General features: G+C 41.2%; 1 protein-coding gene across 2 annotated transcripts; it reads right to left on the bottom strand.

Annotated features, from left to right (window-relative positions):
• Positions 1–504: 504 nt before the first annotated feature.
• LOC137873907 (guanine nucleotide-binding protein G(s) subunit alpha-like) lies at positions 505–26,990 on the bottom strand. Of its 2 annotated transcripts, none has more exons than XM_068712406.1 (12): positions 25,380–26,990; positions 23,875–23,947; positions 20,205–20,259; positions 19,806–19,925; positions 16,813–16,910; positions 6,202–6,256; positions 5,498–5,571; positions 5,201–5,259; positions 4,863–5,001; positions 3,960–4,090; positions 3,582–3,649; positions 505–2,985 (listed from the first exon to the last, which is right to left on the bottom strand). In XM_068712406.1, the coding sequence occupies exons 1-12, from the start codon at positions 25,516–25,518 to the stop codon at positions 2,839–2,841; spliced, it is 1,158 nt and encodes a 385-aa protein (XP_068568507.1). In that variant the 5' UTR covers positions 25,519–26,990; the 3' UTR covers positions 505–2,838. The 2 variants fall into 2 exon arrangements, with proteins under 2 accessions (XP_068568507.1, XP_068568508.1); XM_068712407.1 differs by having other exon boundaries at positions 4,863–4,983.
• Between the last annotated feature and the right edge of the window lie 278 nt (positions 26,991–27,268).

The following is a 27,268-nucleotide window of genomic DNA, read 5'->3' as shown; positions in this document are numbered from 1 at the left end:
GTTTGGTTGAAATTGTTTAGAGGTCTTGATCCAACCTCTTTGTCATTCTGGAGGCTGCAGTTTGTGGTCCTGTTGATATTCTTTTATATCACTGCTGGAGATGTTTTTAACAAAAGGCTTCTTAATCACCTTATTTAATTTGCATGTGTATTTATTTGTGTATGCAGGTTTGTTAATGTACGTACAGTATGCAACATGTTTTCTTCTATGAATAGATAAACTTTTCTCACATTGTATTTATTTATGTTTTTGTATGTGTGTTTTCCATTTTTTACCTTGTAAAGCACTTTGCAATCTCTGGTTTTGATAAACTTAATTATTATTAACTGTATTATGTTTTACTGAGAGGAAATGTAATATGAATGGAAATATAAGAAAGACCTCTCACAGGGCATGAAGGGAGGGTTTACTTCAGGACGGTGTACCTAATGAACTGGCAGCCGTGTGCGTGTGATGTAGATGTAGAGAGGATCAGATATACTGAATGAACCAAACACTAACACAACCGTTTCTTGTTGTTTAAGCAAAAAGAATTTGGTTTATGTAGAAACAAGCAATGTTTTTCAACTGGATTTCCCTCTTCTTGAAAAGAGTTAAAGCTAAAATAAAAAAACAAAGAAAAACAAATGAATACCCATCCCATTGCACCCAGAATCACCACCTTCTGAACAAGTATGCAGAGGTTACTGACAGAAAGCAAAGGAAACCTGGGGGACAGCTCACAAGGGAGATAGATATAAGTGTACAGTACATATATATAAAATATAAAATCTGAAATATATTTTATATATATTAAATTGTGTTAGGGTTCAGTCTCTTTTACTACACAGCATTAAGGTGGTGTGTCTGATTATTTATTATTTATTTTTTTTCCATAATTTTTTTTTCTTCCAAATCCTATTATATAAACCAGAGGAGAGTCAAAGCAAAACAAATGAAAGAAGGAACAAACAAATGTGTGGGGGGGGGAAACCCTAAGCAGACAGACGTACTTAAAGCCACAGACGAAAGGCCTCCGCCCCGATCCAATACCCCCCCACCCCCCCAAGCCCCCCCAAGGGGTGAGCCAGCACAGACGAGTCGGGACAGACCCGTCCAGCTGTACAGCGCAGTGAAACATAACTTACATATTAGCTCATTTTTACACGTACAGTCGTGATCAAGGCACAGGGATCTTCTACAAGTTATTTTTTTTTTCTTCAATAAAGTTGTACAAAATAATACATTTTACAGTCTGTACAAGAATAATAGTCCAGCAGTAAAATAAAGACAGACGTACTTAAAGCTGGGAGGAGGACAGGAAGTGGGACTGGGAGAGGTGAGAGAATAAGACGAAAGGTGAGGGGGAGGACGTCGTGTGGACAGGGGGGGACGGGGAGGGGACTGATGAGGGCTGGAGAGTGTGTGTGTGTGTTTGTGTGTTTGTGTGTGTGTGTGTGTGTGTGTGTTCCAGGTAATAATGTTGCATCCAGTCGTGATATGAAAGTCATTTCTTTTTCGTCATGCTTTCCTTTTTGTGTTGTGTTTTCCTTATTAAATAAAACCTTATGTGTTGAGTAGTTGTCAAATAGCAGCAGGTGCGGCGAGGATGTATATGTGTGTGTGTGTGTGTGTGTGTGTGCGCGCGCGCGCAGGTAGGGGGGTTTAAATGGTGCACAAAGGCAGATCACACACACAGTGTACACCAACACACAACATGGGGAAAAAACTAACAAAAACTTAAAAGTTGATTTGTGTTATTACAGGAATATAATATATATATATACACATACATACATACATACATACGTATATATACACATATATATGTATATGTATATACATATATATATACACATATATATATATACACACAGTATATACATATATATAAATATGTATATACATAATTATATATATATACATACATATTTATATACACGTATATATAAATATCTATATATATAGCTTGGTTTTTTTGCTCTGCATGAAGTTCACTGGTATGCATTAATTTATGCATTGTATGGTATTTCTTTTTTCCTTGTTGGTTGTTTTCTGCTGTCCCTCCTCGATTGGTTTCTTGAAGATCAAGTCATGTGAGCCGCGTGGTCTTATGATCGAGTCACGCTCACGTCCACAGGCAGCCGTTAGTCAATTAGTCCGTCTGTTCGGGACACAAAAAGGCTCACAGCCCTCCTCGGTATCAGTTTGCAACCCTCCATGTCCATTGTTCCCTTCTTCTCCTCCCCCTCCGTCGTCTTCAGCACGAATAAACTCCTCTCTCTCAGAATACATTATTTAATTCAGCCTATAACACTGTTCAAAGCAGGAGGATGTAGTTTTAAGAGGGTCTGTGTGTGTGTGTGTGTGTGTGTGTGTGTGTGTGTGTGTGTGTGTGTGTGTGTGTGTGTGATATGAGACATTAAAACCTATCAAAGCGCTCTGAATGGCTGTAGCGTGTGTGTGTGTGTGTGTTGATATATCTGAGAGAGAGATAGAGAGCTGAAAGGAGGAAGGAGGGATAGCCTGCACTGAGGGATTCCAGTCTCGACCCTCTTTCCTGGGTCAAAATGTAGCTGAGTACAGCCGTCAGTCCTAGCTGATGGTTGATGAAAATGTTGGTGTATCTTTAACTGTGTTTCCTTTAAAAAAAGAAAAAAGAAAAAAGAAGACTTTCCACTGTTCTGATTCTCTGAACCGGGAGAAGTAGAGTTGTATCAGGATGGAGGGGAGGGCTCGGCTGTTTGGTGAAGTTGGGGGAAAGTGGAGGGGGTGATTGGCTAACTGGTCGTGGGGGCAGAGGAGAGGAGGGGGGGGGGGGGATAAGTAGGTTGGTAGGTGGGTAAGTAAGCCGGACCATCACAAGAGCTCGTACTGCCGTAGGTGCATCCTCTGGATGATGTCGCGACAGTCATTGAAGACGCGGCGGATGTTTTCTGTGTCAACCGCGCAGGTGAAGTGGGGGTAACAGTAATGGCGTCCGTCCCCGCTGGCTGTACTGATCCTCTGAGGAAGACACAAAAGTACAGAGAAGTTAGTGTTAGAGGAGAACCGAAGAGCTGGGCCAATCGCACGGCTTGTAACTGTGACGTCTTTTTACTTTGGACTTTCTGTCCAACTGCCAAAAAACTAGTAACATTTGGAAAAAATGACTCTGTAGTGGATGGAAGACGGCATACATGTATACTGGAAAGAAATATTGATTAAGAACTTAAAATAGATTTCTGGGAAACATGTTTCATAAAATTTTGGAAATGATGCTGACAGTAAACCACCTCTTACTTTGTCAACTCTGATTTTAGTCTTTTTTTTTTGGGTCATCCAACTCATCTTAACTGATTCTATAACAAAATTAAGGAGGAAATCCTTTTTTAATTTTTTTTTTAAGTCAAACAGAGGACTGAGATGGAGCAGACCCACATCATGTAAATCAGCTGTTCAAACAGCCCTACGAGGACGAAACAAAGAAAACTCAACAGCAAATGGTCAAATTTGGTCTTTACCTCATGTTACCTACACTGTTCTGCGAACCAAACTAAAATTATAGAAGCTAGTATGAAACATAAACGATGAAAATTTTCAAACGTGAGCTTTGTACATACCAGAAACTCATCCCGAATGAAGTACTTTGCCCTCGTGACTCGGGGATCCTCACCTGGCTCTGGTATTGCTGTTGAAGAGGAACAAATCTGGTCACAATAAAGTCATTTTTGCATTGTGTCATTAAACACATTGTTCTTCCTGCTCAACAGGAGCTACAACTGGTAGAGCCAGCAAGGATGAGGATTACTTAATGAAACCGTGTGATTTGATTTGTCATGGCTGTTTTCATAGGGCAGTTACTATATTATACTTATTGGTTAAGATAGAGCTACGTGTTGTTTAATACTGAGCATATTTTTGCTAGATTGTTGTGTTCTGACGCAACGTGGCTCAAAAAATGTGTGTTATTGTTTATTATATCAGTGTCGACCTCTTACCATCATCAGGCGTAGTGTAGCGCGCAAACTCCGGGAAATACTCCTCAATTTTAGATTTCCCTGCCAGCACCTTCTCAGCGAGCAGGTCCTGTTTGTTCAGGAAGAGGATTACCGAAATGGTCCGTAGCCACCTGTGGAGGGAAATGAAGACTCAGGTCAGTGCCAGATTTCTTTGGGCCTCCCAAAAAACGTTACGTTACAGGTCTGTTGTTGGAGAGGCCCCCCCTTTTACAGTGGCATTATGTTTTAATAGGCTCTTGCTGAAGGACAGGGGAATCATTTTCCCCCTGGACTTCTGGGCTGAAAAGGCCTTAGAGGCCTTTGAAGAAGAAGAGGAAGGACTCTGTATCCAATCAGCGTCTTCTCCCACTGTACATACGAGCATCCTGTTTGTAAACTGTACTTTTCACCTCCGTTTTCAGTTTGTTTGTCTGTTTGTCAGCAGAATTACGGAAAAACTACTGGCTTTCTAGTTGAAAGGGTGCCTCATATTTTTCCTTTTAGTGAAGAACCTTTGGTAAATAGCACTTAAGTGATCCTGTGGTATTAATGTGTACTTAAACTGAACAGAAATAAACTGTGACCAAAGACATAGACTTAACAGAGGAAAATGAACAGCCATGAGAAGATCTCCGTTGTACAGAAAGAGTAACTTCAGTCTCACGACAACAAGGCATTAAATACATTTTACTGTGTTACAAAAATACATTATAGAATTAAAATGGGTTAAAAAGAAGAATTGATAAAAAGATGATTAAAAAGGCATGGTATGGCCAAAAACACACGTCCCATGACACCTCTAACACCAATAAGATCAACCACCGCATAACCCCCCCCCAAAAAAAAAAAATTAACTAAAAGTAATTGTGTCTCCATCACAATATTATTTTCTACGATTCTCACCTGTTGTTCCAGATGTTCTTGAAAAGGTTGAGGGCTTCCTGTAGTCGGTTGGTGTGATTGTCTTCTCTGATCACCATGTTGTAGCTGCTACTCGCCACCACAAAGATGATGGCTGTCACATCTGCGTCACACAGATAGGCTACGATCAACACACAAAGGACGAGTTAAACTATCCAACACTCCTGATTAGCTTTAGATTTAGAGACACACAAAGAGAAAGACAAAACTAGACATACATTTTTAAATAAGTCAACGACTGCTCGTCACTGATCATCTTTCTGTAATTCATAAATAGTTTCATCACTACAATGAAGCAGTTCAAGCTGCAAAAACCGTACCGTTAAAACACTGGATCCATTTTCGACGTTCATCCCTCTGACCTCCGACATCGAACATACTGTGAGACAGAGGAAGCTTAAAGTTTAGTTTGTAAAGAAAGTGAAATATGAATCACATGACAATGATGTATAGTGATGAGAAACAAGACCGTCTCAATCAAATAAAAGTAAAACATTTCAGGAAAAACACATTCATTCATGAGGTTTATTATTTAAATCACAGTTAGAATTGCTTTTGGAGACACATCTTTACTTTCTCACCCGACAATGCGATAAATAAACTTTGTGGTAACTCACTGGAAATTGACTTTGTCTATTTGAAATCGCGTCTCAAAGATCCCAGATGTCAGTACTCTGCATCTCAACAGGTCCTGAAGAACAGAGACAGAACAGGACAGCGTTAGACAGTTTGAGATAAATATAGAAAAGAATACAGACATAGGAGATGTAGAAGAGAGATGACAGGAAGATGGACGTACGATTATAAAAAGAGGGGATAACAAGGTATTTAACAGAAGAAGAGGAAGAATATGGAGGAAATAAACTCATGGACAACAAGTACTCTTTTGACTTACTGATGAAATAAAACTATTCAAGTTATAGACGGTTCATCTATAAACAAAAGGACGTTGAAGTGTACAAAATCTTGATTAACTTCTCACCATAAAGTAAACTACTTGTGTCTGTTATAGAAGTAGTGAGTGAGTGGCCAAGGTAGTGAGTTAGGAACATACATACAGTGAATAGGACATTTTCAGATGATTGATAACCGTCCCAGTAAACCCATACGTCAGTGTGTCAGTGAACCAGCAGGCACAATATGAAACTGAAGCCGCTAAATAGAGCTCAGCCATCATTGACTGTATTTTATACTTCTGTGCTCTTCATGCTGTGACAACTAAATGATTAATTAACTGATTGTTTTGGCACTATAGAGCACGGATGCAGGCAGAGAGCACTTTAACATGACGCTGCAAGTGTTTGTGTGTTGAACATCTCACCTGATCAGTGGGCGTGTAGTCATTCTGTCTGACCACATCCACCCGGTCTAAGAAACTGCAACATGAACAGAAAAATACAGCCGGTTAGATCTCAGCTGCTGCACTGGAGGCACACAATAATAGAAAAAAAACAAAAAAACAATAATATCATATATACATAACAACACAGTAAAACATATCAATATTTCCACTGGCCAAATGCAACTTTGCAATACATTTACCTATTGTGGATGCAACCATAGAGGCCATTTTCAAAATCGTACTATACTGACTAACTTATTGTCCTGTGTTAATGAACATAGTGAGAACAGTATGGCCACCTAACGCGCGCGCGCGCACACACACACACACACACACACACACACACACACACACACACACACACACACACACACACACACACACACACACACACACACACACACACACACACACACACACACACACACACACACACACACAAAGTGCATTAGTGCGAGCAAAAGAAAGATGGAGGACGGCGGACCCTGATCGGCCACCAGGGGGCATGTTTCTTTTAATTCACAGTGAGATCAGTCTGAGTCACCAGTAGCCGTTTGCTCTGTCAGACCAGAGGAGCTTCGTCAATGGAGCTGCTGTAGTAATACTTGCACAGGAGGAGAGGTGTGTGTGTGTGTGTGTGTGTGTGTGTGTGTGTGTGCGTGAGCACATCGATGTGTATAGGCGTGGGCGGGAATGCAGGCCTACGGTGGCATCGATTTGCACAGCGCCTACCCAAATGAATGCTAATTGTTCCGATGAACTGGCCTACATAACTGCCGCTTTTCAAGGTGTGTGTGAGCTGCCCTGATGCTTTCATGATGACTGTATCAAAGAAAGATACTTTTACATGAGCGTTCGTCAAGGAAACACAACAACGTTCCTCTCATGCATCCCAGGCTGAAGTTTAAATAGTCTGTGTTAATCTAACTCGACTAATCCCTCCTCATGTACAACGTGTGAGAACTGAGACAGTATTTTAAATGTCCTTGTTGTACCGACAGTACTCTCAGATGCACAGAAGAAACATTATGCGGGAGGATGGACAGGAGCTGCTCCGCTCACACAGTGGAAAGAGGAGTGGGCTGAACCGAGGCCACGCCGAGACGAATTTGGTAATTATCTTTAAGCTTAAGCGGCAACTATCATACGTGTCCCACGAGCCTGCATGGATCGGACACTGGTGCTGCTGGTTTTCCCACAACAATCCTCTGAAGGGCGAAGCAGCAACACGTCAGCAGCGAAAGAATCCTCTACAGAAGCACCCACGAGGCATTCATGAAGAGGTCTCACAGTTAATACCGGTCGCTGCATTTAAGTTGCCAGAATTCTCTGATCACTGATCGTTTCCTGTTTATACATTTTTAAATATTTACAGAGTAAAGCGCCTGCAAAGAGCCTGAATTAAGTCTGCTCGTGTGCAATCACAGATCCCCGACTTTTGCCATATGAAACCACAATAATACAGCATTAAGACATAGAACGTTAAAATCATTAAAAACAAACTAACAAGTATTACGGTTTGTATGTAAACTACCTGTCTGACTGCATTTTCAGTACCATCATGATCAAAAGTGCCATCTCTAGTCAGTTTGGGGATAAACAAGAACATAATCTCTTGTCATGGTGGATTAGGCGGTAAAAATGTATTTACTTTCTTTACTTATTTAACAATTCACTTTTCTGATTGGTTGATTTAAGAACCACGTATTAAAACAACCTGTGCCTGATGAAACATAGCATTACTAAAACTCTCTTTGGGTTATAACACAATTAAAGTGATAGGAAAGTAGAAAAAACAACGTATTTTTGCAAAACTGTATATTTTTAGAATTGCCTTTAATGTTTGCTTGTGAATGACTAGATATCAAACATATTCAGGCCTCTAAAAATGATTCAAATAAAACATGTAAAGGGTCAAACACTCTTTGGTTCAACGGGTCACAACAGAGTAGATATACGCAAACAGCAGCAATGGAGTTGCAAGCAATAAATTGCTTTATTTTTTTAAAGAGCTGTGCCACCTCATTTGAAATACAGAGCACCTCTATTAATGTCAGGAAAAAAAATGTACACTTACATTTTTATGAAATGTAATATTACGCTTCCAAGCTGAGGCGATAATTTGCACAGAAAAGGAGACATATTTAATGCTATTTAATGAGTGAGGTGAATGTTTACATGGTCAACTGATGACAAGACAAGATGCGTCAGGGCAGCGTGTACCAACGCCACTTATTCATTTCTTTTAAACACGCTAAAAGTAGACAAAAGCGCTACTCTCCCACCCTTTTATGATTCTTGCACGGCTGTCTGCTTTGACTGATCGTCGGCCCGGCAAAAGGCAAGACACTTGCTAGTAGCTGCCTCTCAGGCCAAAGGTATGCAACCCCCTCTGAGATAACTAGGAATGTGGCAGGCAGGGGTGAAATGTGACACGAGGGCTGCAGGTAACACTGAGAGGTACGGGGGGGGGGGGGGGGGGGGGGGGGTGTCTGCGGAAGCTACAGCACTGAACGAACGGACGGACGTACAGACGAAAGGAAAACAAGAAAGACACAAAGTCAGGGAGAAGAGAGCACCGGTGCGAGACTGATAGAGAAACAGAAGAGGACAGAAAGTTTGGGAAACAAAGAGATGCCCACGTGCATATTTCTGCACAAATGCACACAGACACAGATATTCATATAAAAAAACACCACACACAGACACACAGACACACAGACACACACACACACACACACACACACACACACACACACACACACACACACACACACACAGGCATTTAAGCAGCCGAGCAGTCTGGTACCATGGGCTCTCTGCAGGGCCCGAGTGGCTCAGCTGTTCCCACACCACAGCACACCCCGGAGTCCTCGGTGGACAACTATTCGGCCCCTAAGAACTTCACCCACCTCCGACATCCTCCTGCACCGAGCTCCCGCAACACATAAATAACCTGGATGTAACAAAATCCTAAAAGCTGACAGACTTAACATGGCTGCCATCTGCGGAGGCCAAACTCGTGTTTGTCTACAGCTGTGGTGTGAGACGGCGACACGCCCAGGACAAACACACCGCTCAGTTTTTAGCAGTTCTCCCTATTAATAGGAGCATAGCGCCAATAATAACCACGCCTAGTAAGTTGAACGAAATAATAGTGGCTGCCCCAGTAACAGAGAGGTCTGCGGTGTTATGAATAACCTGTCAGGGTTATTCTGGGGTAGCAGACAGGCCGAGTTAAACTCTGGATACACACACAGGACTCTTGTCTGGTGAGTGAAAATAACTCCAGTATTTATAAGAAAGGATAAAGATATTCTTATCTTTTTAGCCTGCTTTCCACTTTTTTTTGCAAGTTCAACAATTGTGGGGGGGTTTAATGTAGGACAAACCAAAATGAACATATTATCTATGGACTTAAATCTGTATCATTTCATATTTTTTATGTTTTATTGCTTTAAATGACACTGGACACTTTTTTTAAATAAATCTTTAGTAAAATTCACAACAAATACACTAGTTCAGACTAAATCTTTAAAATACAATTAAATCACAATTCTGACATGTATAATTTCCCAAATTTAAGAGGCATTGCAGACTTGTGCAATTTTTTTTATATTCATGTAATATCTAAAGCTTCTTCCTCAAACAGACAGTTCTCAGAATATTTCTCGTATTGCCTTCGAACACTCCAATTAAAATCGCTTTCACTTTGATTTTCCTGTAAATTCCCGAACAATCGACAATCAAACAGAGATTGTTCCATGCTGGAAGGACTTAAGAGGCATCAACAGCAGCGTACAACAAAGCCGATAACCCTTCATCCTATATCGCATGAATTCATCTTGTTAAAGTAGCAGTATTAGGACAAAGGATTACTCAGATTATGAGCGAGTATACATCTTCAGTTCTACCCAGGATTTACACTGTGACAGCGTTGACTCGTCTGGCCTCCACACATACAGCTGCACTGGAAATAGGCTGAATTATTAGCTATATGAATAAGATAACATAAGCAGGTTTAAGAGGACTGTTTGAAGTTACTGATTTAATAGTTTAAAATTCACCTGGTGTTAACATATCAAAGGTCACACACACACACACACACACACACACACACACACACACACACACACACACACACACACACACACACACACACACACACACGCCAAATTCTATTTATGTCTTCCAGATTTTAAAAGTTCAACGAGCAACTTATTTTCATATTCAATTCATGAATTTATAGGTGTACTTAATATGGAGTTAAATGTGGGCACATAATACATTTATTTCATATAGTCCTTGTTTAAACTGTAAGTAACAAAACTTAAAAAAGTCCTAATGTCCTAAAAATAAATCCTTCTCATTAAGAAGTTCATCTAACTTATTATTATCATGAAGTGTTCAAACTAAATTGCATATGTTGGAAATTCAAAGCAAATTTCAGTTTTAAGCACTGCAAACACATTTGAATTAGTTCTTCCAGGACACTTAAATCAGACTCTGCACAATAGAAACACTGAAGCTTCACAAGCCTCTGAAACACCAAAGTCACAAAAGTCACAAAATGGACTCTGCTCTTCCTGAAAAGATCGCACATGGCCCGCCGAGCAGAACCATTCCAGCGTCTTCACTGTTTCTTTGTACGTTAACGTTTCACATTACGAGCCGACCAAACCAAAGGCTTCACCAGCCGATCCCTCATCACACACACACACACACACACACACACATCCAGTGGGGGGGAGAAGAGAGAGAGAGAGAGAGAGAGAGAGAGAGAGAGAGAGAGAGAGAGAGAGAGAGAGAGAGAGAGAGAGAGAGAGAGAGAGAGAGAGAGAGAGAGAGAGAGAAGGCTGTGTGACATTACAGCGCTGCTCCAAAAATAGATCCCTGGCGCCCTGGCCAACAGCTTGGTTGTCATGGTGACAGAACCACAGGCGCTATAAATAGACAATCGGCTCCAAATCTTGTGAGACTGGAGAGAGGCCAGAAAGAGGGAGAGAGGAGAGAGGAGAGGAAAGAAAGAATGACGGGTAGGAGAAGAAAAAGGGAAAGAATGATAAAAGAGGGGGAGAGAAACAGAGACATACAGAGAGAGAGAGAGAGAGAGAGAGAGAGAGAGAGAGAGAGAGAGAGAGAGAGAGAGAGAGAGAGATGTAGAGAATGAAGTGGGTGAGAGAGAGAGAGAAGTGCAAGAAAGAAAAAAGGAACAAAGAACAAATGAAAGAAGTTAAGAAAAGAAAGGGAAAAAACAAAAAAAATGTGAAGTAAGAACTAAGAAAAGTTGAAAAAGTTGAAAAAGAGAAAAAGAAGAAGCTGTTCTCAGCTATACTGGGAACACTGGCCTGTTAACCAGCAGCGCAATCATTGACTAAACACAGCAGTCAGACATGTCGCTCACCTTTAACACTTCAGAAGTGTACCAGACTCACACATCACAGCACGTTTAACATCTGCTGCTTTAAACACATTCACAATCACACCACAATAAATATAGACACTACAACCCCCCCCTGAAAATATTCAGTTTTTCTTGGCCCATCTCTAATACACTCCGCCCCCCCCCCTACATCCTCACGATGAGTCAGAGACTAAATCCAAGAGATTCTCTTTCCCTGCAGAAACACAACGACACATCAGAGACAGAGACAGAGACAAGTAGATGAGGGGGACTCCGGCACATGATGGTATATTATCGCTGGGAAAAGATTTCGGAGAATCGACGGATAACAAACAGCGGCTGGTCTCACAGCCAGGCGACACATAACACAAAGAGACACATTGAATGTACGGGACGGTCAGTCACGTTCCTCCTCTCCTGTTTCACAAGATACACCATTCTCTAATCTCACCTGTGAGGGACAGTTCTGCCCTCCTTCATATATTAATCTACTAATTCTGATAAAGTTGGTTGTAAATCTTTGATCAAAACTTGGTGCAAGGTCTTCAAAACAAAAAAAGGAAAGTAACTAACCAACCAACAAACTAACTTACCAACTACGTGACTTTACAAAGTTAGGAGAGCGATGGAAACACGGGCCCTGTCTCGTTCACCATGTCAAATTGTTTACTAGAGCACAACTTTCTTCTTAGATCGAGCCTCTTAATCTTGCTCTATAGGTGCACCAGATTGATACATTTATCTTAAATATGTACATAATTCTCTCACAGGGCAGCATGACCCCGACCACCCCAGACCGTCCGAGGTTCATCCACCACAGTCTCACAAAATCCAGTGGGAAACACTGTAACATATGGTGCAATATAAACACCCCCACTTTAAACCATCACTGGACGCCCATGCCTGTAGAGCTATTCATCAATCTAGATGGTTTGCATCACGAGCCTCTCGTCCATGATGCACACTTCCTTCTGCGATTGTAGTTCGTTCCTGTGAAACTGCTCACCGCCAGGTCTGTGGAGTATCTGAAGTAACCCGGAGACATTGCCGTTGAGTTTTTATCCAAATGTATTTTTGAGTGCCATCAAGTTCCATTTTATGGACATCTTGATGGCCGATATCGCCAACACTCAGCTACTCACACAACAAAACAATATAAATTGATAAATAGTACTATTTTGTGAGCGCTGTTTTATTTACTTGTATGAATTTGGGTTTTGGGTCCAAACAAAACAAGAGAAAAGCAGCAAATTCTCAAATTTGAGAAGCTAGAACCAATGAATGTTTGGCATTTGGTTTCTTTATGATTTATCAATAGTAGGGTTGGGCAATAGAATTTAACAGTACTGTACACCTTAAGCCAATATAAATTTGTTATAAAATTATTGAATATAGCCGCATTAAGTCTTAATAAATCTAAGCAAGTAAGGCTGACCAGATAGCACAACAACCCACATCTAGTACAAGGCCATTAAACAAGCTAATGAAGCTACGGACTTCTGACCACAAGTTCTTCTTCTTCATACAATCAAATGACACCTGGCACCTAAAATATCTTACGTATACGCGGCACATTAAACAAATACTTGTTGCTGCATTGTCAAGAGCATGTCACAGGTAAAGAGTTCAGAAGGCAAACAGAAGGCTCTGCATTAGCTTCCATCCACTCTTATGACTGTACAGCTATGATCTCAGCATGGATGAAGCAACAGAAACCTCTTCTGAGACAAACCAAACCCTTTGGTCTCCGTCCTGTCAGGGGACACAGTCACATTGTTTGGACTTTATAAGTGAATTGACTACAGTTGAACGTCGACATGTAATCAAGGACGACAACATCCTTGCAAACGTAGTGTGTGACAAAAAAAGTGTCAGAAGTGTTAAAAAACCCCCATCAAAAACACATCATATAGGAGCATGACAGAGCAAAAACTCAGTCAGGGAATCTTCAGTGACTTCAGAGACACCTAAGCATCACTGCCCCGTCAACTTCTTCTTCCCTTTTTCTATTTTTATCAGGACATGAATCAGATGATATCATTTATGTTGTTGTTGTTGTTGGGGTGGTCCTGACTTTTCCCCGCACTGATCCAAGGTTGACATTTCCATTCCATGCTAACAACCTTCATCAATAATGCTGAAGTTGTCTCTCTCCAAACACACTTGCTCATTCTTTCTCCTTCTGCAGCCTGCCCGGGTTAAAAATAGCTCTCCCCTCTCTCTTTCTCTGCTTCTCCGTTTACATAAGCACACAGAGGGGGGAGGGGAGCACTTCCGGTCTGGCCACCCAGCCCAGCATCTGATCCATAACACTGGGGCTGCTGGGTGTGGGAGAGAAGAGAGGAGAGGAGAGGAGAGGAGAGGAGAGGAGAGGAGAGGAGAGGAGAGATCCCGCAATGCAGGGAAGCCCTCTTTCTATTTCAATCTGTCTCTATAATAGTTTTTCTTTTCAAATGGTTCTGTCTCTCCGTTAGCTTGCACCGCTCTCTGTCCACACATCACATTTCAAAGGAAGGTAGGAGGATTTTGTCAGGATCATTTTGCTGAGAGCCTCCAGGGACAAAAACATAGAGTACCACACACTTAAGCAAGAAAACACATGTCATGCATGCGGCTTCAGTGACGAGGACACAGACAGACATCCAGGTACTCGTTCTTTACCGGAGCGTTTCTTTTTTTCTTCTACTTTATACTACAACGCCGCTATATTTTTGAGAGAAGTCTTCAAATTTGAATCCACTACATTTATTTGTTTGTCCTCTTTTTCCCACCCTCATTAATCATCTCACGACCACCTGAATCTATCTTGTGACCCTTCGGAGGGTCCGGTCCCCTAGGTTGGGAACAACTGGACTAAACCTTTACATAGGGAAGTTAAAACGAGCTCGCCCAGCTATGGCAGTTTACTGTTTCTTCCAAATCAGTATTGTCTCTCACAGGGGACATTTTTCTGCAGAATAAGTACTTTTTTACTTTCAATACTTTAATATTCATAATATTCATGTTCTTTCACTTAAGGAGGAGTTTGAATGCAGGACTTTTACTTGGAATGGATCATTTTACTTATGTAAAGGATCATTCAAAAAATAATAATAATTACCTCACACATGCATGTACCAGCACATGTTGGCCAGCGTCCGCTCTCCTAGAGCTCTGGCTTCATGTGACCACTGCATGCTTTATAACAGAGGCAGGCATGATGGATCAAAAGGCGGATAAGAAAAAAAATACCAGAAAAAAAACAACAGAAGAGCAGAGGAGGGAGAGCTGTGACGAGGGAGGTTCGGGAAACTGAATTTCTTTTTGGTGGTGGGGGGAAAATAAACACGCCTCGGCCTTTGTGGCAAATACTTTTGATACACAAAACACTGAAATTGAAAGAGTCAGCAGAGCTAGAACCAAACCACTGTCACCGACCAAAGACAGGTCAGTGGCTTAGTTGTTTGGCAGAACTGCTGACTCTGACGCTAGTTATTTACCGTCACATAACAGTTTGTCATGGCTGAGTACATAGCAGGACGATCTGCCATCAAGCACCACAAACTCTTAAAGGATCAATCTAGGGACAACCTCTATTTTTCACTAAATCATGGAAAAGACCAAAACCAACCCCAATATGGTCTACTCTGTGCCGTAGACCTTCATTGATGTCCAACACACTATAGAGCAGAGGTAGCCAACACGGTGCCTGCGGCACCTGGTCGCCCGCAGGGAACACGTGAGTCGCCCGCAAGGCATGCTCTAAAAATAGCACTAGTCACCATGGAGCTCAGTCTAAAAATTGTAGTTGCTGTTCTTTTTTTAATCAAAAACGCTTGCATTAATTTTAAAATGATTTTAAAATGACAATATGTCTCGTCATAAGAGAATTGGGTACCCAGAGGTGCACGGCGGACAGCCAGGACGAGGCCGCCGCACCGCACTAGGTTTTCAGGTTCTGAATGGCGGGCGCTTCCCTAGGGCACCCCGTCGTCAGGTCCGTCAGTCCTCGGAACAGGCCGCGGGGGCAACAACTCGTGGGTGGCGGGGGTAGAGGTGAGGCAACCCAATCCGACCAAAAAGGCCCAGACTAGAGGTTTGAACGCGGGCGCCCGATGACGGCCGAAGACAAGACTTTTTACTACTTTCTTCGTGGAGAAAAAGGTTCCATTAGAAAAGCTGGTGTCAGTGACAACAGACGGGCCGGCATGCAGGCTTCATTGCGCAATGCAAAGGTGACCCAGACTTCCCAAAATGTCTACATTACCACTGCATCATTCACCAGCAGGCGCTACGTGCAAAAGTAACCGGCTTTGATCATGTGATGATACAAAAATATCAGCGATGTGATACCTCTGACTTTCAAATGTTGAAACAGATTAACAGAAATAAATGTTGCATGTTTAAATATATCTGTGTTTCCTACCATCATTGTTGTGGAAATCATTGTTAATAATTATTGTGAGGAATAATTAACATTGACATGTGATCAGACAGTCTCTTCACATATATTATTATTATTATTAGAAGGTGATCTGTGCAACTTTGTTATTCAGAAAGTTTGTATCAAACAGCCCTTCGTACTACTCAGTACCCTTGAAGTAGCTCTCAGTTTGGAGAAGGTTGGTGACCCCTGCTATCGAGTCTGCAGTCCAGCTGCTCCGCGTCGCTGCTCTCGGACGCAGCAGTGCTTTAAGCTAAGTGTTAACAATGTCAACTCTAACTCTAATGTTTAGATTGATGTCTACCATGTTAAGCATCTTAGTTGAGCATGTTAGCAAGCTAACATTTTCTAATGAGCACTTAACTTAACACAGACTGCAGCTGACAAACCAAAGTATTGGACGATTTGAAATGTAGACCCGGTGTATTTCATGGCAGCTCGTCCAAAGACGTGTTTCTGCATCACAATGAACGTGGACACTGTGGCTTACTCTCCGTGCTGTGACGCACTAGAACAGATACACTGAGTAGCTAGCGCAGAATTCATGGTCACCTCATGAAGCTTGACACTTTGCCCTCACAGTATAAGCAACATGCCGAAACGACCAAACACCCCACAGTGTGATTATATATGCATGTGGACTAAAGTGACACAGAGAGAAAAAGGGAAGTCTGTCTTACTGTCGGCCTCCACTTAGATGTATATGTACGTTTAATAGAAAAGTCTATGTATGAAGGTGCAAAATAAAGGAAAGCGGACTTACTACTGTGCGCAGTCAATGAGTTGATATTCGTTGGACCTTTCCCAGCAGGACCGCACACCCTCGTCCTGCCAGAGGATCTTTGCATGGTCATAAAACTCCTGGAAAAAAAAAAAAAAAAAAGAGGGGTCTGGATCAACAGAAACTAATAAAACACTTGGCACAATGTCACGTAAATTGTTGGGAAAAAATGCAGGTTGCTTATTTAGACAATGTTTGCGAATGAACTAAGCTACTCAACTACAGCCCGAGCGAGAAGACGCAAATCTTCCTGTGGGTTTAATCGTCGATCGACCAAAAATGAATCAGCAACTATTTAGATAAATGAATAATAATTTTTTTTAAAGCAAAAATGACAACATTTCCTGCTTAAATGTCAAGAATTGGGGCTTTTATTTGTTTTACACGACAGCAAACTGAATATCTCTGTCTTTTGTACAAAATAAAAGCATATCTGAAAGCGTCACCTTGGGCTGTGGGAACTTATAACAGGCATCCGTCACTATTTTCTGATATTTTATAGAAAAAAAAGATTCACCACAAAAACAATGAGCAGATCATTTAATGAGGAAAATAATTATTAGCTGCAACCTTAAGGAGGAGGAAAGAAAAGAGGAGAGAAATTGTGTTAAAACAACAAATGATCGACTTCAGACATCGGTGGATGGTAATGTAGGAGCGAGTTGGTATCTTTAAATGATATCCGTATTTTGAAAACGTTTACGGACAGATGGAGGGAGGCGGTGAGGCTCGCTGGCTTAGTTTGTAGTTAACGGCCGGAGAGGAGAGCAGCAGCAGATGAGCGGGGCTCCGGCGGAGGCAGGAAACAGAACAGTTCAGCGAGTTCATGAAGAAACGGAGAGCTTTGTACGGAGACAAGGCTCGGCTGTCGCTACACAGGGGCCTATCTCCTCACTACCATCTACAGCGGGTCACACACAGCACAGATACGCCATTATGAGCCCTGCAGCTACACTGCGTCCAGCCCTAAAAAATACTTGACGGGACTGAGAGTATAGGCAGGTTTTGCGGTGGCCGACATGTCACTGACGAATACGTTTGGAAAAAATAGATGTGATGGCTGAGGTGGATAAATAAGATGAGGTCCGTTTAAATCCAGCAGTGTCGTTTGTCAGATATTTATTTCTCACCACAATACAAAACATGAGCAAGTACTGATTCATTTGCACCCCAAAAGTGATTTGGGATAAAAATACAAGAGATAAACAGAGAGATAAAGAGATAAATACAAGAGAACATTTTTGTTGTTGTTGTGAATAATAACTGAAAGGATTACTGATTAGAAACGAAGCTCAAAAGGAAATCAAGACTTTGGAGATTGAATCCAGACAGTGTGCTTGTTTTCCCTCCCTCTCTTCCTCCTCTGCTAAAACCAGAGTCAACCAGTCCAACTGGTTTCCAGTAGGCCCTAAGGCCCGGAGAGGAGGAGGAGGAGGAGGAGAGGCTGAGCCTATTAAATAGTTCTCTACTGTATTCTCTTTCTTGAACAACCACCTATTCACTTCAACGGGCCGAATCCAGAAGCCAAACCTTTTGCTTCTGAGAACTGATGCGTCCTTTAAAACGCCGCTTTAGGTAACCGGCCGTCAGTGTGCTGAACTCAAGATCTAAAATAACACCTGTAACACTGCTCTAACCCGCCACACTAAACCTCAGCATCAGATCAAAGCATGAGCGCTGCTGTTCCCCTCTTCAGTGGAGGTCTAGTGACTGACTGACAGCCCGAGGGAAGGGTCAGCTTGAGATAGACCCGCATCATAAATTTACCACGAAGTAACGGAGACAATGTCAGGAGACTTCCTCTTGCTTACACACAAATACACTCAGCGCTACTGAAAACAGATCCACACTGTGGAGACGGCCTGTTTAAACACTGAGGACACGGAGTTCTTCTACTTGTGTACGCAAACTTTAGTGCAATTTAACAAATGGCTATTTATTTACTAATTTCATAGCTTCAAAGTTGTAGAACATTTTACGTAGTTTGACAACTTCACATCTATTCTCTAAATGTTTGTTCCACTGATAACTTAAAGCTACATATCACTATTTAAAATGTGTGAAACTGATAAATATGTAAACGCACTTCCTTTGTGCCATCATAGCATCGATTTTAAGAAAAGTAAATAAGAAAAGGTATTTTTTAAAAACATTTGAACTTAATTAGAATGTAAAATGAGTTTGATTTATTAGGATTTGGACTGCTGGTCATGTACTTTTATTTATATACTGAAATGTAGCAAAGAATTTAATTTTGACATTAAACAAAAAAATTATTTTCATTATCGATTCATCACAATTTCCAAATGCAGAATATGACATATTTAAAAGTCTTGTTTTGTTTGACCAGCACTCAAAAACATAAAATAAAACAGAGAAAAGCAACAAATCTTCACTTTTTTTTCTTCTTTTTTTTAATTCTGCTTGAAAATTACTTAAATGATTAATTAATCACCATAATTGTCACCGATTATTTTTGCTGTCAATCAACTAATCATTGCCGTTTCAGCTCAATCGAACAATTTCATCATAATTGGTTTGCTCTTATTACCATTTCTGACAGTGCAGTGAGTCTCTTAGAGCTCTGGGGGGGGTTCTGTTTCTGGAGGTCCCTCTACACACATTGAGGGTTATTACACACAATTAGTGTTAATGGGCTGTGTGGATCTCTCAGGTGAGAGGCTCATTCAATTAACAGCCTCCCAAGCGGAAGCACACCTGCTGATTGCTGAATCCCTGCGTGAACACACCCGGTGGACTTCTAGAGACGTATAACGGCTGCATGGGAGGTTCCAAACCAAGATGTTTCTAAATACTGCCTCTGGTAATAAGATGTATTACCCTGATGATACAACATCGACCTCCAGATGACATTAGAAAGAGGTTATTAGTATGAAATGGGACTTAAAATTGATAGAAGAGAGAAAAAAAAAATAGTGCAGAAGTCAGAGAGTGGGAGGTAAAGTGTAACTTACCGAAGGAAACTCAAAGTCCTTCTGCATGACTTGGTTGAGGACATAATCGATACGGCATCGGTTTGCAGGACAGGCTATCTGGCATGGCGGTGTGAGCGTAGTCATGGCAGCCACGATCGTCTGGATGGACGGAACAAAATTCATAAAAGTTTAATTTCAATGTGCTGCATGTTCATTTTGAAAGTTAAGCATAGCCTGAAGTTCATTACTCTATATTTTAAAAGCATTCAGAAAATCAGTTAATTCATAATAATCTATCATGATTTTGAGGGTGCTCAGCTTCATCACTTCCTTATTAAGCCTTAAAAATGTGAAAATCTCTAATTTTTGCTCAAAAACACAGAAGGAAAAGTGCTACAAATCATTTTTTAAAAATGGGTCAAAAGATCAATCTCTTACCTCTATAGCTTCTTTAATGTTGTTTTTAATATCGTGAATTTTCTGTTTTTTCTCCCTGTGAAGAACAAATAAGTGTTATTTTTTGTACACAAAAGCATCATTTACAAGAATACAGAATCATCACCTTGAGTCAGGAAGGTTAACAGTGAATATAGACCATCACTTTGCTTAAATGTTAATGAAATGTGACTATTTCCAAAGTCTCCATAGGGAACTGGAGAAAAAAATCCTAAACAAGCCGGAAATACAGTATATCATCTGTAAAACCAAACGGATAAAATACATGACAAGCTTGATTATTCCAAAATAAGGTAAATAATGTTTTGTTTCTTCCGTTTTAGTAGGAATTTGCTGTGTAACAAAAACTGGAGGTGAATTATATCAGACATCAGTATTATGCTCCAGCTGCACAGATACCTTTATTTTGCTGACCAAGTGCAACTCCTGAATGTATACTTGCTGATACTAACAGCAGAACTAAGGAAGTAACACAGACTTTTACTGTACATTTTAGGGTGTTTTTCTAAATCCAATATTAACTAACCCATCATGAACACAAAGTAGGATGCAAAGTATTAGCAAATACAACGACATGCTTTTGAATCGTCTATTATTACTATTATTATTGGGTGACACCGACATGATATTTAGAACCCGATGCCTCAATATCAATCTTTTGGGTTGACGTTTGGCGCTCTCAGAAGATATCTTAAACTTTAGAGGAACTATCAGTAACCATGATGACCAAAAAGTTAAAGATATTCACTCACTTCACCGAGCTTAAAAGTCAACTTACACAAAAAACAACTCCTATACTTAATTATGTCTTCTATTGACGTGAAAAAAAGTGAACTGCAGCACAGCTTTTATGTTGAAAAGCCGTCCGTCAGTGGGACAGACGTGTCACCGGCTTGTGATTGGCTCAGGCAAAACAAAACAAAATAAAATAATCTCCCTTCCCAAACAGAAAACAAAGATAATGTGAAACTGAATAACAATTCAGTCCGACTATCAGGAAAGAACATTGGATCACAGCTCTAATGCCACCCTTAAAACCAAACCATTGCTTCATTTTAATGAAGACAAACTGCCGTCACATATTATCGTATATTTATATTTCACTCTGCTTTAGCTGTTATTACCAGATATTAGAGCGAGAAGCTCCGTCACATGAAAACTAACACTAACGGTGACAAGAATACGACCTGTAATGATTAGAAGATAAAGGAAACACTTGTTGAACTGATAATAGTCGTCAAAAACTCCCCGATTCCAACTTGTCAAGTATGAATATCTTCTGATTTTCTTCACTTTTTATGTCAGTAAAGTGGAAAACGTTTGGGATTTGGACTGCTGGTCTGAGGCTCTGTGAAACTTTGACGGGCATTTTCCACCATTTTTTGACATTACACAAACCAAATGATTAATTGAGAAAATGACTAGCAGATTTATCAATAATGAAACTAATTATTACCTGCAGCCCGATTTTACAATGTATATTTTAATAAACAAGAGACACTAAGACAACAGAGGGCCTCAAGTTTCTGGTTTCTACCAACTGGGATGAAGTTTTCTTTGTGTTAATAAGTTCTGAATCCACTGCAACTCAAAGTCAAAGAAACCATCAATCTGATCATTTCCTCAAGGGAAGGAGATGTTTGAACTTAAGAGGGGCTTCAGAGAACTCGCCTCGGCTCTTCCTTCCTTTTTTTACATTCAAATTGACGAAAAAGAGATTAGAGTCCTCCACTAGGACCTCAACAAGATTACAGAAAAGACAACCTCATCCCTCCTGTGTCACACCCCATCATCTCCTCCTGTCCTCATCCTCATCTTCCTCATCCTCCCAGCATCTGTCGCTGACTGGCACTACCCTGTACCGGCCCAAAGAGAGCCACAATCCCCCCCCCCCCCTCGGAGCTAAACAGGACTGTGGACACCAGAGCGTCTGGGTCTGTGAGGAGCAACTGTTCGACGTGACCCAAAAATAAGCGCGTGATGATGCTCCGTGCCCCAAAACCCCTTTCTAGGAAACAGATGATCAAGAATAGAAAAATGTCACTATTGTTTCCATTGCGTCAACTTGGGATTGAGTTTTAGGAAATTCACAAGGCAGGGTAGCTTGAAAACACTCGGGGCAATGTTTCCATGAAATTCTCAAACAGATAAAGCATTCTGCTTGTGTCACACTAACGTTTTTATTTACTCCAAAATATGCATTTACCAGCCGGGTGATCAGTTTCAGTTGATTAAAATCCCTTTAAGTTTTCTTTCTAATAATCAGTACAATAAATCAATGTCACGTTAGAAAATAGGAGGAAAAAGATTCAAAGGGAAAGCTACATTTTAATATTTAAGCTAGAAGAATGTGTTATCCTTGGTTATTGTTAGTACTATGGTGAGTATCAGACCTGGCTGTATGAATGTGTTGTTAAGGATAAGTTAAGAGTGAGATACAATATTGTCTAGGATTGGATCATTGTTATAGCGTTATTTCCTATTAATCTCGATTGATATAAATAAATAAATCTCGATTTATTAAACAAAGCGCTCAAAGCAGCAGACTCACTAGATCTGCTTCAAGAGGTGATTGTGTCATTTCACATAGGTCAACCTCTATTAGCAAATCTACATTCTCTGTGAAGGCAGCTCACTCGTGGAATGCTCTGCCACCACATATACGCACACAAAACACGTACAAAACATTCAACACACAGCCTTAAGGAATGGCTTGTCGCCAATCAGGTGTGCAGGCATTGATGTACTGTCTGTCCTGCCTGCTTGTTTTGCCTATATGTGCATTTGTCTTGTTCAGTGTTGCTATTTTCCATTTTTGATGTGTGTTATGTGCCTCAGTGTTACTGCAGGTGGGTTTGTTCTGCTCTGCTCTGCTTCTTTTGCTTATATGTGTATTGGTTTTGTCTATACGTTACTGTCTATCTATGAATTTTAATTCCATTTTATTTGAAATTTTTAGGCAGCCTTTCGAACATCTAGCCGGGGACAGCAGATGAAAACTAGCCTCTCTGGCTAACTCTGGCTCACTTACAGTTTCACTGGTGATTGGTGTGCATTGTCCCTGCAAAATAAATAAACAAATAAATTAATTAATTAAATATTTAGTCTGTGAAATGTCAAAGAATTGTGGGGGGAAAAAAGCTCAACACAACTTTATCAAAAGTCTTGTGTTGTCTGACCAACAATCCAAAACCCCAGAGACATTTAATTTACTGTGAGAAATAACTCAAACGATTAAACGAATATCAAAACAGTTGGCTATAAAAAAGGTTTAATTGGTTTATAACAGTAGCTGTGTCTTTAAAAAGCCATGCTCTTTCTTAAAGCGTTGTCCTGTTTGTCTTCGCTGTCGTTTTTTTTTTGACAATAAAGTTCCAAACTGACCAACTCATTTCACGCTTCTAGCTGACTGAAGCAGACCTGCATGCCACTAATACTACTAATATCTTGTCGAAGCACCAGAAGTCCTCCACAAAAACCACATCATCAAGGTATTTGGTCAACAAATATTTTCATATCCGATCCTGTACGTATCACCCAATCACTCCTAATTACCAGTTTCTCACATGCATTCTGGAAATAAAACCGCTAAAAACATGTCCGTGGTGGTTTAGTGCTGAAGGTGTGTGAGATTAGGGCGACCGACACTTACTCTGCGTTGAAGCCATTAACGTGCAGTATTCGCATCTGTTTGACTATCGTGCTTTTCCCAGATTCACCGGCCCCTGAGAGAGGAAAGAGGACAGAAAAACAAGTGTTTATTAAGAGAGTTTAAAACTTCTTTAAAAAAAAGGCAAAGACTAAAACATCTCCATGAAACTAGTGGGTGATGGTTCAAAGCTTGTGTCATTGAATGCTGGGACTGTGAAGGTTACTAGTTACTCTTCAGATTAGGATTTTAAATAAGATTATAAATACAACACACTGCTAAAGATAAAACCAGTAGTCCCTAACTTTTAGACATTTTGACAGTGTGTAGTTGGAGCTTGTACACTATTGTGGTGGTACTTTTACTGAAGTAAAGGATCTGAGGATGTCTTCCACCACTGCTTCCAGATGTGAGAGGGGCTCTCAGCATCAGGAAAGAATCTGTCTAACTGGTAGACGAATATTGTCAAAGACGTAATTGAGCCCTGATAAATACTTTTAAGATGCCATAAATGTGGCATGATAAAACGCGTTAGACGCTCACAGATGTTCACGAGGAAAAGAAAAGAGGTCCTTCATGCGTCCTAGCGAACTGACAATAACAGAAGCCAGCCCAAAACATCTCCTCACCTGGACACAAGGAGCTAGGACACAGGCCTTCACCTTAGAGCCCGAGTGTAAGTGTCCAAATCTAAGGGTCGATTTCAGATTAGCATGAACGGGACAGTCCTATTAAGGGAAGCTAGTAATCCTCATAGTGATCCTAATTTGCTCTCCGCACTACCAGAGGCTTGGCGGGACGCTGGCCTTGGCCTTGAGGTTCATGACTGTATCATGACATGGAGGCCTGGACGATAAAGACGCAAATAGCCTCATCAAATTATAAATAGTAGAGCTTTTTTTTTTTTTTTTTTTTTCAATGACTGATTAGAATATATATTTCCAGAGCGGCTGGTGTGAAGAGGGTTACGCAAAAAGGTGAGCTCGTAATCTGAAACATGGCATCAAACATGGAGCCTGCAGGCCGAAGGACTGAAGGTGAACACGCCTGTTGGTGTGGCCTCAGCATGCTGCCTTCGTCTGCCTGCCTGCCTGACCCTCTGTCTGTCACATGTTCTGTAATCATGCTCCCTAATGACCCGTGAGAGCAGCAGACAGGCCTGCTCTTCAACTGTCCTGTGTCAAGACACTGGTGCTGTATTGACATCATGTCATTGCATCATATATTGATTTATGTATTTTTTTTTTTAACATTAGGTACAATCTGAAAAAAGGGTAGCTATGACATTTATATCTACAGGTAGAAACAAATACACTGGTTTAGCAGGGTGCAACAATTCAGCACAAAATGGGCCCTAATTGAACACACGCGCGCACACGCGCGCGCGCACACACGCACGCACACACACGCACGCACACACACACACACACACACACACACACACACACACACACACACACACACACACACACACACACACGTTAATGGTAAACTGTAGAGAAACCTACCTAATAGCAGTAGCCGGTGAGTCGCCCGGTATATCTGTTTGTCCTTCTGGAGCTGCTTCTCTATCTTTTTGTTGGCTTCCCTCTGTGCCTTCTCCTCATTTCGTTGGTCTTCGGTCTTACTATTGCCAAGACAGCCCATCTTCCCAAAAACCCAGTGATAGGTTCAGGGGGAGGCAGGGTGTGTGTGTGTGTGTGTGTGTGTGTGTGTGTGCGTGCGTGCGTGCGTGTGTGTGAAGGAGGGAGGGAAGGAAGGAGGGTGTTGATCAGAAGAGAAAAGTCAAATCAATCCTAAATTCCTGGACTGGCTCAGCAGAGGAACACCTGGCTCAAAATGGGTGACATTTGTGTTGCCAGTTGACACGAGATGTAAAAACCTGGTCAGGTAGTAGACGGTGGGCTCCACCAGGCTTTTGGCACAATATGGATGGAGGGATGTGGCTATTTACTGGCAATTTGTCAACAAGAGATGACTCCAAATAAAGAGGAAGAAGAGGAGCAGAGCACCGATGCCGCCCTCTCTCTCTCAGACGCTCGATTCTTGTGTTTTTCACTGTAAATCCGCAATGAAGTCATCAACATTGATATGAGCGAGTGGACTTGGAATTGCCAGCCTTGCAATGAACATAAATGAACGTGTTTCCGTTCCCTTAAATGTATATTTTATATTTAAACGCCGGGTTTAGAACACATACTATGCTTTTTTCTCCACGTTATGTTTAATGTTCTTAACAGACGTCTCCTCCGGAGCCCATCTTCGGCAGATACCTCACACTGCCATTCAATTCATTTACAACCAGATTTTCCTCCACCTTCTTTAAATATATATTTCAGGTTATTCTTTTTTTAGGGAGGTATTTTGCAAATCCAACTAATAAAACCACATCACAGGGCGGGTGTGAGAAAAATGAATGTAATTCCTCTTAAAATGACGGCATGTGAATCACCAGCTTCACCGGGGCTTCTTTCTCACAACCGTCACATTATACACCGTTTCTTTTTTGGGGGGAGGAGGGGAGTTGTAGTCGTTGATGTTAGCAACCTTATCAATAATATCCTGGTTTTAGCCGATGTCAAAATGATTTCCTCTTTCCTTCAACAGATGCTGGTGCTTTTTCTTTTTTTTTTGCGGAGGGTTTGACCAGAGCCCAGAGAAAAAGGCCGCTTCTCCGTCCTCTCTCTCTCTCTGTCACGTTAATTTGTATTTCTCCTCACATCGGAAAAGCTTGTCCGCGCGAGCAAAGGCAGTTTTTTGGCAGTTGGATGTCCTTGAATGTGACGCGGTATCCAGGTGATAGTCGTAGAAAATCCTCCGTTATATCCCCGTTTTGGCGCAGGTACAGCCCGCTGTCAAGTCTCTCCCCGTGAGTCCGTACGGTAGATTGTGGTTACATGTGCATGATACATGAACGTACCGCGGTGTTTTCACTCACTGGTCCAACGGCGAGACATTTGTTTTGTTTTACCGCCGAGAGGCCGCGTCTGCTCCGGTGAGCCGGTCGGGGAAATGAGAATCGTTTCTTTGCGGTGTTACTCTGAATTATTTTTACCCCCTTTTTTCTCTGAGAATTGTACATTGAGATAGATAGCGTTGAAGAGGTGGGGTGGGGCAAACGGCTCTCACGGAACCCTGGGAACGAAGAACTGTGGTCAAGTTCCGCGTGACGAGAATTTTAACTTCCGGTAGGAACTTTAAAAAATAAAGCCTCCATGGACGCTTCATGCCCAAGATGATAATAAAGATTAAAAACAGGATGAAGGGGTTTTTATTGTCATTGTAGTGATACAACGAAATTTTGTTTGGTAGCCCTCAGCAGCGAACAATAATACGAATGCTACTACTACTACTACTACTACTACTCCTACTACTACTACTAATAATAAAAAATAAT

Source organism: Cebidichthys violaceus, unplaced genomic scaffold, assembly GCF_023349555.1.
Source record: "Cebidichthys violaceus isolate CVI_PGR_0920_01 unplaced genomic scaffold, fCebVio1.0.p SCAF_17, whole genome shotgun sequence".
In the NCBI taxonomy this organism is placed as follows: domain Eukaryota; kingdom Metazoa; phylum Chordata; class Actinopteri; order Perciformes; family Stichaeidae; genus Cebidichthys; species Cebidichthys violaceus.
Note: the sequence above shows the minus strand (reverse complement) of the source record. Positions and strands in the feature narration are given on the sequence as shown.